The following is a 13265-nucleotide window of genomic DNA, read 5'->3' as shown; positions in this document are numbered from 1 at the left end:
GTGTTATTTTTTAAGTAATTAATCTTAATTCACATTGTAATTAATTAATCGTAATTAACGCGCTAAAGTCCCGGCCCTAGTTTTAATGTTTGTGTAATTGTTTTAGAATTAGATTGGAATCAAATATCAGTTTTACTTTAAATAGATGATAAATACATTGTTGCAATTAAAGAAGCCTTGAAAGCAAGTATTTGATAAAGAGTCGGGTTGAAGTCATCATAATACTCATATGTACAAATATGCTAATTCCTTCCTCGTGGCTCACAAAAGAGTCAATCAATTTTAGAATTCTGATGAAAACATTAATTTCAGAAAAAGTTATGTTTTAATTGAGGTTTTGTTCTTTCATTTTTACTTAAATCTATAAATAATTAGAATGTAACAACATGATTCAAATGTATTAAAAAATGATGAGTAAGGCTGCAACAAACAATTCTTTTGTAAATAAATCACCCTTACTGACAGATCTTCTTTTAACATTTAAAATGAGGAGGAGAGCTAAGTTTATTATTTGAAAGAAAGAACAAATATTTCATGGTTTTGTAGCAACAATGAATATTGATTAGTCAAATAACTTCCCATTTATTTTTAAAACAAATTTACAGCTTAAGTAATTAAATAAGTGTTGACGCTTTGATGTTTAATTTAGTGTAAAATGTGACTTGTTGGAGTTGTTAAAGTCTGCTTTGTGGTGTAGATTTGACTTTTGACCCATGACACAATCTCAAAGTAACCAGAGAACAACAGTAGCTTTGTTTTTTGCATGGATGCTTTTATTGATCATTATGCACAGTGAACTCCTGCTATGCAGCCTCTTCTCCTGCTGTTTATCGGTACTTCTCAGACAGAGCCAGAGCCACAGCAGCCAGGAACTTGTCCAGAGACACATGGACCTCAGGGGTGAAGTCGTCGGGGAACATGGTGGCCATGACCACGAGGAGGTTGTGGGAGAGGATCTGTAAAAACAAAACAATTACACATATGTTACATACATGGAGGCTTGTGTCCGCTCTTCGGTCCAGGTTTGAGGAAGACTCTGCATCACAGTTCATTGTCTCGGAGTGAGTCCGTCTCTGCACCTTGAAGTTGGCCGGGTCCACACGCAGAGTGAAGGCATGCAGCTCACTGAGGTTCAGGAGACCTCCTTTGAGGTCGTCGATTTTGGCCACAGCTTCTCCAACTCCAGCCATCACAGTCAGTCCGTGCTTCTTCACATCGGGGGAGGAGGGGCTATGGTCCTTCCAGTGGGAGAAGTAGGTCTTGGTCTGCGGGTACACCCTCAGCATCCTGGGTGAAAAAGACAAACAACAACAAATGGGTTATGCGTTCACGCGTCATTAAACGCTCTGGATACGTCCCTCAGCTCATGAGCATAGTTACCTGGCAACAGCATCGCTGCCGATTTCCTCCGACTTTCCAGACACTTTGGCCCAGAAGGCTTTGACTACCTTCTTGTCCTTGGCAGAGAGAGTGGTCATCTTGGTTGTTGAATGAGTCTTGCTGAATGCTGCCAAAACTCGAGAGGTTTTTATACTTGAAACAAAGCATGGACACACCCGGTACCTCCTCTGAGATATGTTGCAAGGCGTTCCACACGTGTTGTTGCAGCCCCATGAGATAAGGAAAAACCTCTCATTGTGCCGCTCGAGCTTCTTGGAACTTTTCAAGATCTTTTCAAACCATCAGCTTTCACGTGGGGGGAATTAGAACTCCAAATTAAAAATACCCCCGAAACAATGGTGGAAGAAGTATTTGTTTTGTGACTTATGTAAAAAAATGTATATTAGCAATGAAAGATATTTAAATTAGTAAAAGTGAAAGAAATGCCACATTTCAGATTCACGATTTTAACATCACCGCTATAATCTTTGATGTGTTAAAGTAACTCAATTGATAAAGGTGGGGCTCATTACATTCACTTGATCCATTGTTTCATAAATGAAAATAAAGTGTTTTAAAGTGGTCCAATGATGTAGTGGAGTATAATGTAAGATGATTTTTTTATGTAAAGATCGCTGTCCAAGGTTCTGATGCTCAGAACTTCAAGGAGGGGACAGCTGTTAACAGTATTTGACCTCCTCCTTTTTTACAGTTTGGCTCTTGTTGCCTCTTAGAGTACCGACTATCTCTTTTATATAAATTATCGTGGCTCTGAGGCCCTTTGCACATTTGCATCTTGGTCTCTGTGCAGCTGTGGAGGACACTTTACAGCTGTTACTTGTTCTCTGTTTCATGCAGAGATAACTAGGCGGAGAAGATACGCCCTTCTATTATCATCGTTTCACTCACACAGACCTTGGCCGGCCCACCGCCCATCCGGTCACATGCAGGAGGGGAGCAGGGGGCCTTTAAAAAGAGCATCTAATGTCCGAGAGCAGAATCATCTGAGCAGCACAGAAGAATCAGCACAATGGTTGCATGGACAGAATTCGAGCGCGCTACCATCAAGGACATCTTCGCCAAGATCGACTATAATGTCGTGGGTCCTGCAGCTCTGAGCAGGTGAGTCTTGGCTCTTTGTTAACAAGGTGTGCATGAGACCAAATCCTCAACATATCACGATGTCCTTCAGTCACATGTTCCCTCTCCCCACATCTAACTGTGTAACACTGACGTGTTCTCCTCAGGTGTCTGGTCGTCTACCCATGGACTCAGAGGTATTTCGGTAACTTTGGCAACCTCTACAACGCCGCAGCCATCACGGCAAATCCGCTGGTAGCAAAACACGGAGTAACTATTCTGAACGGGCTGGAGCGGGCTGTGAAGGACATGGACAACATCAAGGCAGCTTACGCCGAGCTGAGCGTGCTGCACTCCGAGAAACTGCACGTGGACCCCGACAACTTCAAGGTAGCGTTCAGCTGATGATCTTGTTCAACAACTAGTGTTAAAAAGAGGACCAGCTGCTGATGTTTCTGATGCTCGTTGTGTTGCAGCTCCTCTCCGACTGCCTGACCATCGTGGTTGCTGCTCAGTTCGGTGCAGCCTTCACTGGAGAAGTCCAGGCAGCTTTCCAGAAGTTCTTGGCTGTGGTGGTGTCGTCCCTGGGAAGACAGTACCATTAGAGAGCTGCAACAGAGGACCCTGCTGATCATGAAGAGCTCTGTTGCTTTGTCTCAAAGTAAAATAAAAACAATGAGCAAATTGATCAAGTTGTTTTTCAATCATTTTTAATTCAATTAAATTTATATAAACATGAATAATAATATTTATAAGACAATCCAAAATGTGGTTTTTCAAGATTTTTTTTATCAATTAATGTAAAAATGATCATTTTGATGTATAAAATAATTACACATTTGAAGTCTGACCATCAGTGGAGATGGTGAATACATGTGAGGAAGTGAGTGGATCACAAAAAATAAATAGCTCAAAAGAACACCCATAAAAAGAAAAAAATGAAAGGGAACCTTTTGAGGTCCATTTGGTCGTTGTTTAATCTTCTGCTTTATGAGCAAACGTATTTATCAAATTGGAATACTAAACATGATACCACTCAACATCAATAACGAAAATAACTCCTTCGGCATGGCTTGTGCACTTTTTAACAATATCAGATAGAGGTATTTTATTTTGGTCTTCAAATGAAAAATGTCTATTTCAACATTGCTCCTGTAGCTGCGACGACAGTGAAAAAGGCCAAAATTAGGCCAAAAATGCAGATTTTACACCATTAATTACAGCGCCCCCTATTCTTCAGAAATCATGAAAATATTAGTGTGTGTTTAGGGCTTCAATGTTCACACATGCTATAAGTTTGGTGAGGGCAGGCCCAGTCATTTGGAAGTTAAAAATCTGACAGATTAAGCCACACCACTTGCGAAGTTAATTAGCCCATATCTCATCAAAACAATGAGATATCAGCACTATTCTGATATATCAATGGCACATAGACCCAATAATGATCCACCGACGGTTTCGTAACAATCAAACTCGGCGTTTAGGAGAAATTGCCAAAAATTAGTTTTTCACTAAATTCAAAATGGTGGAAAATCCTAGTTAGGCGCATTTGCATACCATGTTTGATTTTTTTGTAGAGCATGCAGAAGAGGACCTGTGTGCCAACTTTCAAGTTGATCGTACATTGGGGGCGGAAAGTGGCCTAGTGTGGTCTTTTAGAAATTTCTAGAGAGCGCTATAGAGACAATTTTTTTAACAGTCCAGATATCCATGCCAAATTTAACAACTTTTTGAATATGATAAAGGCCCCAAAAAGGCCCGCGGTCTGTGAGAATAATAATAATAATAATTCCTTGAAATACAATAGGTTCCTCTACGACTAGTCGTAGCGAGGACCCTAATAATAATTCCTTGAAATACAATAGGTTCCTCTACGACTATTCGTAGCGAGGACACTGATAAATTTACAGCAGAAATATTAGATTATAGTGTTAATGCTCTAATGTTTAAATGAGTGTAAACTGCGACTTGTTGCAGTTGTTAAAGTCTGCTTTGCGCTGTAGATTCGACTTTTGACACATGACACAATCCATCTCAAAGTAACCAGAGAACAACAGTAGCTTTGTTTTTTGCATGGATGCTTTTATTGATCATTATGCACAGTGAGCTCCTGCTATGCAGCCTCTTCTCCTGCTGTTTATCGGTACTTCTCAGACAGAGCCAGAGCCACAGCAGCCAGGAACTTGTCCAGAGACACATGGACCTCAGGGGTGAAGTCGTCGGGGAACATGGTGGCCATGACCACGAGGAGGTTGTGGGAGAGGATCTGTCAAAACAAAACAATTACACATATGTTACATACATGGAGGCTTGTGTCCGCTCTTCGGTCCAGGTTTGAGGAAGACTCTGCATCACAGTTCATTGTCTCGGAGTGAGTCCGTCTCTGCACCTTGAAGTTGGCCGGGTCCACACGCAGAGTGAAGGCATGCAGCTCACTGAGGTTCAGGAGACCTCCTTTGAGGTCGTCGATTTTGGCCACAGCTTCTCCAACTCCAGCCATCACAGTCAGTCCGTGCTTCTTCACATCGGGGGAGGAGGGGCTATGGTCCTTCCAGTGGGAGAAGTAGGTCTTGGTCTGCGGGTACACCCTCAGCATCCTGGGTGAAAAAGACAAACATCAATAACAAATGGGTTATGCGTTCACGCGTCATTAAAGGCTCTGGATACGTCCCTCAGCTCATGAGCATAGTTACCTGGCAACAGCATCGCTGCCGATTTCCTCCGACTTTCCAGACACTTTGGCCCAGAAGGCTTTGACTACCTTCTTGTCCTTGGCGGAGAGAGTGGTCATCTTGGTTGTTGAATGAGTCTTGCTGAATGCTGCCAAAACTCGAGAGGTTTTTATACTTGAAACAAAGCATGGACACACCCGGTACCTCCTCTGAGATATGTTGCAAGGCGTTCCACACGTGTTGTTGCAGCCCCATGAGATAAGGAAAAACCTCTCATTGTGCCGCTCGAGCTTCTTGGAACTTTTCAAGATCTTTTCAAACCATCAGCTTTCACGTGGGGGGAATTAGAACTCCAAATTAAAAATACCCCCGAAACAATGGTGGAAGAAGTATTTGTTTTGTGACTTATGTAAAAAAATGTATATTAGCAATGAAAGATATTTAAATTAGTAAAAGTGAAAGAAATGCCACATTTCAGATTCACGATTTTAACATCACCGCTATAATCTTTGATGTGTTAAAGTAACTCAATTGATAAAGGTGGGGCTCATTACATTCACTTGATCCATTGTTTCATAAATGAAAATAAAGTGTTTTAAAGTGGTCCAATGATGTAGTGGAGTATAATGTAAGATGATTTTTTTATGTAAAGATCGCTGTCCAAGGTTCTGATGCTCAGAACTTCAAGGAGGGGACAGCTGTTAACAGTATTTGACCTCCTCCTTTTTTACAGTTTGGCTCTTGTTGCCTCTTAGAGTACCGACTATCTCTTTTATATAAATTATCGTGGCTCTGAGGCCCTTTGCACATTTGCATCTTGGTCTCTGTGCAGCTGTGGAGGACACTTTACAGCTGTTACTTGTTCTCTGTTTCATGCAGAGATAACTAGGCGGAGAAGATACGCCCTTCTATTATCATCGTTTCACTCACACAGACCTTGGCCGGCCCACCGCCCATCTAGTCACTTGCTGCTGGAGGGGAGCAGGGGGCCTTTAAAAAGAGCATCTGATGTCCGAGAGCAGAATCATCTGAGCAGCACAGAAGAATCAGCACAATGGTTGCATGGACAGAATTCGAGCGCGCTACCATCAAGGACATCTTCGCCAAGATCGACTATAATGTCGTGGGTCCTGCAGCTCTGAGCAGGTGAGTCTTGGCTCTGTGTTAACAAGGTGTGCATGAGACCAAATCCTCAACATATCACGATGTCCTTCAGTCACATGTTCCCTCTCCCCACATCTAACTGTGTAACACTGACGTGTTCTCCTCAGGTGTCTGGTCGTCTACCCATGGACTCAGAGGTATTTCGGTAACTTTGGCAACCTCTACAACGCCGCAGCCATCACGGCAAATCCGCTGGTAGCAAAACACGGAGTAACTATTCTGAACGGACTGGAGCGGGCTGTGAAGGACATGGACAACATCAAGGCAGCCTACGCCGAGCTGAGCGTGCTGCACTCCGAGAAACTGCACGTGGACCCCGACAACTTCAAGGTAGCGTTCAGCTGATGATCTTGTTCAACAACTAGTGTTAAAAAGAGGACCAGCTGCTGATGTTTCTGATGCTCGTTGTGTTGCAGCTCCTCTCCGACTGCCTGACCATCGTGGTTGCTGCTCAGTTCGGTGCAGCCTTCACTGGAGAAGTCCAGGCAGCTTTCCAGAAGTTCTTGGCTGTGGTGGTGTCGTCCCTGGGAAGACAGTACCATTAGAGAGCTGCAACAGAGGACCCTGCTGATCATGAAGAGCTCTGTTGCTTTGTCTCAAAGTAAAATAAAAACAATGAGCAAATTGATCAAGTTGTTTTTCAATCATTTTTAATTCAATTAAATTTATATAAACATGAATAATAATATTTATAAGACAATCCAAAATGTGGTTTTTCAAGATTTTTTTTATCAATTAATGTAAAAATGATCATTTTGTGTGGTGTGGAGAGAGAGAGGACCCAAAAGCGGGATGCAGGAAAAATAATGCTTTTAATAGGAAGGTGCAAACTTAGAGGACGCCGCGAAGGCAGGCACAAAAACAGCAACTGAGGTCTTCAGAGAAAAAGGGGAACAGAAGATCTCCCGGTGAAACGGGGCATTAGAGGTCGAGGGCTGGGGAGAGGAGCGCTCTGCCCGTCGTTCCCGACAAAGCCGGCTGGCCGTAGTTCAGCTGGGACTCCTCCTGTTCGGCGGGACCGGACGCTGGATCTAGACAATGAACACAAGACACGGTAGGACAAAACTCGGCGTAAAGACTGAGGAGTGTGTCTCCTGTGTGGGTGGCAAAATAATCTGACAGGGAACAAAGGGAAAGGGGAGCTAGAAATAGCAGGAATAATTAACGTCATGGGGAACAGGTGTGTAACAATTGGTGTGAGAGGAGGGGGATGGAAAATGGGACTCAGCTGGTGAGTTGTGGACACGATGTATGAATAACTAAAGACCAGTAGGGGGGGGAAAGGGACAGGAGGAGCCCAAAACCATGACAGTGCCCCCATCTCAAGGAGCGCCGCTTGGCGCTCCCAAGGGGGGAACCTGGCGGGTGCGGAGGAAATCATCAACCAGAGAGCGGTCCAGGATGTCCCGTGAGGGGACCCAACTCCTCGCCTCAGGACCAAAGCCCTCCCAGTCAACTAAAAACTGGTGACCACGACCCCGCCGGCGCATATCCAGGAGTTTACGCACGGTGTAAATAGACTCATCCTCAGCGCGCACCGGAGGGGGCGGGGGCGCGCGGGGGGCGCGGGGGGGAGTGCGTACGACCGGTTTGATGCACGAGACATGGAAGACAGGGTGGACGCGACGAAGACCGGGGGGAAGTTTGAGCTTGACCACGACAGGATTAATGACCTTGGAAATCCGATAAGGTCCGATAAAGCGGCGGGCCAATTTGCGAGACGTGGTTTGGAGGGGTAAGTTACGAGTGGAAAGCCACACTTTCTGACCGCAAAGATACCTAGGGCTCTTAACCCGACGTCTGTCGGCATACTTGCGAGTGCGGGTCTTGGCACGGCAGAGCGCGGACCTAACTCTCCTCCAGGTGCGCTTACAACGGCGAATGAAAGCGTTTACCGACGGGACATTAGAGTCAGCCTCCTGTGAGGCAAACAAGGGAGGCTGGTAACCCAGGCAGCCGTAGAACGGGGACAGGCCGGTGGCAGACGTCGGCAACGAATTATGGGCATATTCTGCCCATGGCAGCTGATCTGCCCAAGAGGAAGGGTTACTAAATGCCAGACTACGCAGAAGACGACCCACGATCTGATTAGTGCGTTCGGCCTGACCATTGGTCTGGGGGTGGAACCCAGAGGACAGGCTGACGGCTGCACCCATAAGACGGCAGAATTCCTTCCAGAATAGGGACACGAATTGAGGGCCCCAGTCCGAGACGACGTCAGTGGGGAGACCGTGTAGCTTGAAGACATGCGTAGCAAGGACTTGGGCCATCTCCTTGGCTGAGGGGAGTTTAGCGAGGGGGATGAAATGCGCAGCCTTAGAAAATCGATCCACGACCGTGAGAATAACTGTGTTGCCAGCTGACGGGGGTAGACCAGTAATAAAATCAAGGGCAATGTGAGACCACGGACGGGACGGTGTGGGTAACGGTCTTAGAAATCCCGCTGGCGGGGCGCTGCTAGACTTAGTCTGCGCGCAAATGGTGCAGGCGGCGACGAAACGTCGTACATCACGGTCGAGAGTGGGCCACCAGAAGCGCTGGCGAATTGTGAACAGTGTTCCCCTGACGCCAGGATGGGCAGTCAGTTTAGAGGTATGAGCCCACCGGAGAACAGCTGACCGAACCACTACGGGAACGAAAAGGAGGTTCCTAGGTACCTTACGCGGAGCGACAGAGTGAGACAAGGCGCGTTTAACAATTCTTTCTATTCCCCAGACAACAGACCCGATAACTCGTGAGGGGGGGATGACCTCCTTAGGCGCGGAGGAGGTGTCTGGGGAATCGAAGAGGCGTGAGAGTGCGTCGGGCTTCACGTTCTTAGAGCCCGGACGAAACGAAATGGAGAAGTCGAAACGGGTAAAGAATAAGGACCAACGAGCCTGTCGAGCATTAAGTCTCTTCGCAGATCGGATGTAATCTAGGTTGCGGTGATCCGTCCAAACGACAAACGGCACGGTAGAGCCCTCCAGCCACTGACGCCACTCCTCCAGAGCCATGCGAATGGCCAACAACTCGCGGTTACCAACGTCGTAGTTGCGCTCTGCGGGCGAAAGGCGGTGAGAAAAAAAAGCGCACGGATGCACCTTATTATCAGAAGAGGAGCGTTGGGAAAGGACGGCCCCAACACCCACCTCCGACGCGTCGACCTCGACAATAAACTGCTTGGAGCTGTCAGGGGTGACGAGAATAGGCGCCGTGGTGAAAAGGGATTTGAGACGATCAAACGCTCTCTGCGCGGATTCTGTCCACTTGAAACCTGACCTTACTGATGTTAAAGCGGTAAGGGGCGCTGCGACTTGACTGAAGTTGCGTATAAAACGTCGATAAAAATTAGCAAAGCCCAGGAAACGCTGGAGCGCGACACGGGAGTCAGGGGTGGGCCACTCCGTAACCGCCTTTACCTTAGAGACGTCCATACTCACCCCCTCGGCTGAGATAACGGAACCGAGGAAGGAGACGGAAGACGCGTGAAAGGTGCATTTCTCTGCCTTAACGAATAGGCGGTTCTCGAGGAGGCGTTGCAGAACACGGCGCACCTGTTGTACGTGGACCTGGAGGGACGGGGAGAAGATTAATATATCGTCCAGATAAACAAAGACGAAGATATTCAGCATGTCTCTTAGAACGTCGTTAATTAAGGCCTGGAAGACGGCCGGAGCGTTGACGAGGCCGAACGGGAGTACCCGATACTCAAAGTGCCCTAACGGTGTATTAAACGCGGTCTTCCATTCATCTCCCTCCTTAATGCGGATGAGATGGTACGCGTTACGAAGGTCCAGCTTGGTAAAAACCTTGGCTCCCTGTAACAAGTCAAATGCAGACGACATGAGCGGCAAGGGATAGCGATTCTTAATGGTTATGTCGTTAAGCCCCCGGTAGTCGATACACGGACGCAGAGTGCCGTCCTTCTTCTTAACGAAGAAAAAACCGGCACCAGCAGGTGAGGCGGAAGGCACGATAGTTCCGGCGCTAAGGGATTCTGACAGATACTTCTCTAGTGCTTCGCGTTCTGGGGCGGACAGGGCGAACAATCTACCGCGCGGGGGCGTGGTCCCGGGACGCAGGTCGATAGCGCCATCATATGGACGATGGGGAGGGAGAGAAGTAGCCCGTGAACGGCTGAAGACCGCTCTCAGGTCATGATACTCCTCCGGTACCCCGGCCAAGTCACCCGGCTCCTCCTGTAACACAGCGACAGGAGAGACGGGGGGGTTAGCAGACAACAAACATTCGACATGACAAGACAGGTTCCAAGAGAGGATGGAACCAGTGGACCAGTTAATATGAGGGTTATGTTTGGCTAACCAGGGGTACCCCAGCACTAACGGGGCAAAGGGGGAGCGAAACACTAAAAAGGAAAGAGTCTCATGGTGATTGCCGGAAACAGTGAGCGATAAGGGAGTGGACTGGAGGTGGACCCTAGGTAGGGAGCTACCATCTAGGGCAAAAAGGGGGGTGACCCCCCCGCGTTCCTTCAACGGGATACCTTGCTTTCGGGCCCATGTCTCATCGAGAAAATTCCCTTCTGCCCCAGAGTCTATTAAGGCGTTACATGAGACCGATGACCCCGCCCACCGCAGGGCTACTGGAATCAGGGTGCACGATTTTGACGGAGAGATGGAAGTAGCGCTCGCCAGTAATCCCTCCTCTACTGTCGAGCGCTGGCTTTTACTGGACAGGTTGACACGAAGTGGGTGGCCGCGCCACAGTACATGCAGAGACGGTTTGTGATGCGACGCTCCTTCTCCTTAGCGGTAAGGCGCAGTCCACCCAGCTGCATGGGCTCCGGTTCAGCCCGGGGGTTAGGGTGGGAGTGGGTGGGGGAGGCGGCCGGTTGAGGAATGTCCACCACCCTGGAGCGATGACGAAGGTCAAATCTCTTCTCGATTCTTATTGCCAGTTCAATAAGAGGGTCGAGGCGAGTAGGCAGCTCACGGGCGATCACCTCGTCCTTGATGCTGGCCCGGAGGCCCTCCAGGAAGCGCGCAACGAGCGCCGGCTCGTTCCAGCCGCAGGTGGTGGATAGGGTGCGGAACTCGATAGAATAATCCGCAACTGAGCGTCCTTCTTGACGGAGGGTGGACAGGATGCGAGAAGCCTCTTCGCCATGAGCCGATCGATCGAACACCCGTATCATCTCCTCCTTAAACAAGTCAAATTGGGTGATGTAGTCAACCCCAGCCTCCCATGCAGCGGTGCCCCACTCACGAGCGCGTCCGGTTAGGAGCGAGATGACGTAGGCGACTCGCGCTCGCTCTCTAGCGTAGGTGACAGGCTGAAGTGAGAACACCAGTTCACACTGAGTGAGGAAGGCTCGACACTGTGTGGGCTCACCGGAGTAACAGGGGGGATTATTGACCCTGGGCTCTGGGGGTTCCAAGTCCCTGGAAGCAGCAGGAGAGGCTCTCCTGAGGTGGTGGACCTGGGCGGACAAGTCCGAAAGTTGGGCGGCCAGGGAATCCACCGCATGGCGAGCAGCGGCTAGCTCCGAGTCGTGTCTCCCGAGCATGGCTCCTTGCGCTTCGACAGCTGCACGAATCGGGTGTTCATCCGCTGGGTCCATTGTTGGTCAGATTATTCTGTGGTGTGGAGAGAGAGAGGACCCAAAAGCGGGATGCAGGAAAAATAATGCTTTTAATAGGAAGGTGCAAACTTAGAGGACGCCGCGAAGGCAGGCACAAAAACAGCAACTGAGGTCTTCAGAGAAAAAGGGGAACAGAAGATCTCCCGGTGAAACGGGGCATTAGAGGTCGAGGGCTGGGGAGAGGAGCGCTCTGCCTGTCGTTCCCGACAAAGCCGGCTGGCCGTAGTTCAGCTGGGACTCCTCCTGTTCGGCGGGACCGGACGCTGGATCTAGACAATGAACACAAGACACGGTAGGACAAAACTCGGCGTAAAGACTGAGGAGTGTGTCTCCTGTGTGGGTGGCAAAATAATCTGACAGGGAACAAAGGGAAAGGGGAGCTAGAAATAGCAGGAATAATTAACGTCATGGGGAACAGGTGTGTAACAATTGGTGTGAGAGGAGGGGGATGGAAAATGGGACTCAGCTGGTGAGTTGTGGACACGATGTATGAATAACTAAAGACCAGTAGGGGGGGGAAAGGGACAGGAGGAGCCCAAAACCATGACATTTTGATGTATAAAATAATTACACATTTGAAGTCTGACCATCAGTGGAGATGGTGAACACATGTGAGGAAGTGAGTGGATCACAAAAAATAAATAGCTCAAAAGAACACCCATAAAAAGAAAAAAATGAAAGGGAACCTTTTGAGGTCCATTTGGTCGTTGTTTAATCTTCTGCTTTATGAGCAAACGTATTTATCAAATTGGAATACTAAACATGATACCACTCAACATCAATAACGAAAATAACTCCTTCGGCATGGCTTGTGCAATTTTTAACAATATCAGATAGAGGTATTTTATTTTGGTCTTCAAATGAAAAATGTCTATTTCAACATTGCTCCTGTAGCTGCGACGACAGTGAAAAAGGCCAAAATTAGGCCAAAAAGGCAGATTTTACACCATCAATTACAGCGCCCCCTATTCTTCAGAAATCATGAAAATATTAGTGTGTGTTTAGGGCTTCAATGTTCACACATGCTATAAGTTTGGTGAGGGCAGGCCAAGTCATTTGGAAGTTAAAAATCTGACAGATTAAGCCACACCACTTGCGAAGTTAATTAGCCCATATCTCATCAAAACAATGAGATATCAGCACTATTCTGATATATCAATGGCACATTGACCCAATAATGATCCACCGACGGTTTCGTAACAATCAAACTCGGCGTTTAGGAGAAATTGCCAAAAATTAGTTTTTCACTAAATTCAAAATGGTGGAAAATCCTAGTTAGGCGCATTTGCATACCATGTTTGATTTTTTTGTAGAGCATGCAGAAGAGGACCTGTGTGCCAACTTTCAAGTTGATCGTACATTGGGGGCGGAAAGTGGCCCAGTGT

At 47.4% G+C, this 13265-nt stretch overlaps 4 protein-coding genes across 4 annotated transcripts; 2 read left to right on the top strand and 2 right to left on the bottom strand.

Moving 5' to 3' along the window:
• Nucleotides 1-798: 798 nt before the first annotated feature.
• On the bottom strand, nucleotides 799-1493 carry LOC134132976 (hemoglobin embryonic subunit alpha-like). Its single transcript, XM_062566074.1, has 3 exons — nucleotides 1381-1493; nucleotides 1080-1287; nucleotides 799-956 (listed from the first exon to the last, which is right to left on the bottom strand). The coding sequence occupies exons 1-3, from the start codon at nucleotides 1476-1478 to the stop codon at nucleotides 828-830; spliced, it is 435 nt and encodes a 144-aa protein (XP_062422058.1). The 5' UTR covers nucleotides 1479-1493; the 3' UTR covers nucleotides 799-827.
• Nucleotides 1494-2375: 882 nt separating this feature from the next.
• LOC134132974 (hemoglobin subunit beta-like) lies at nucleotides 2376-3148 on the top strand. Its single transcript, XM_062566063.1, has 3 exons — nucleotides 2376-2502; nucleotides 2628-2850; nucleotides 2937-3148. Exons 1-3 carry the CDS (start codon nucleotides 2411-2413, stop codon nucleotides 3063-3065), a joined length of 444 nt encoding a protein of 147 aa, XP_062422047.1. The 5' UTR covers nucleotides 2376-2410; the 3' UTR covers nucleotides 3066-3148.
• A 1388-nt stretch (nucleotides 3149-4536) lies between these two features.
• LOC134132975 (hemoglobin embryonic subunit alpha-like) lies at nucleotides 4537-5264 on the bottom strand. The gene is made up of 3 exons (XM_062566073.1): nucleotides 5154-5264; nucleotides 4850-5057; nucleotides 4537-4726 (listed from the first exon to the last, which is right to left on the bottom strand). Exons 1-3 carry the CDS (start codon nucleotides 5249-5251, stop codon nucleotides 4598-4600), a joined length of 435 nt encoding a protein of 144 aa, XP_062422057.1. The 5' UTR covers nucleotides 5252-5264; the 3' UTR covers nucleotides 4537-4597.
• An 870-nt stretch (nucleotides 5265-6134) lies between these two features.
• LOC134132973 (hemoglobin subunit beta-like) lies at nucleotides 6135-6924 on the top strand. Its single transcript, XM_062566062.1, has 3 exons — nucleotides 6135-6278; nucleotides 6404-6626; nucleotides 6713-6924. The coding sequence occupies exons 1-3, from the start codon at nucleotides 6187-6189 to the stop codon at nucleotides 6839-6841; spliced, it is 444 nt and encodes a 147-aa protein (XP_062422046.1). The 5' UTR covers nucleotides 6135-6186; the 3' UTR covers nucleotides 6842-6924.
• The last annotated feature ends 6341 nt before the right edge of the window (nucleotides 6925-13265 follow it).

The sequence above is a fragment of the Pungitius pungitius genome, chromosome 12 (genome assembly GCF_949316345.1).
Source record: "Pungitius pungitius chromosome 12, fPunPun2.1, whole genome shotgun sequence".
Classification (NCBI taxonomy): domain Eukaryota; kingdom Metazoa; phylum Chordata; class Actinopteri; order Perciformes; family Gasterosteidae; genus Pungitius; species Pungitius pungitius.
Note: the sequence above shows the minus strand (reverse complement) of the source record. Positions and strands in the feature narration are given on the sequence as shown.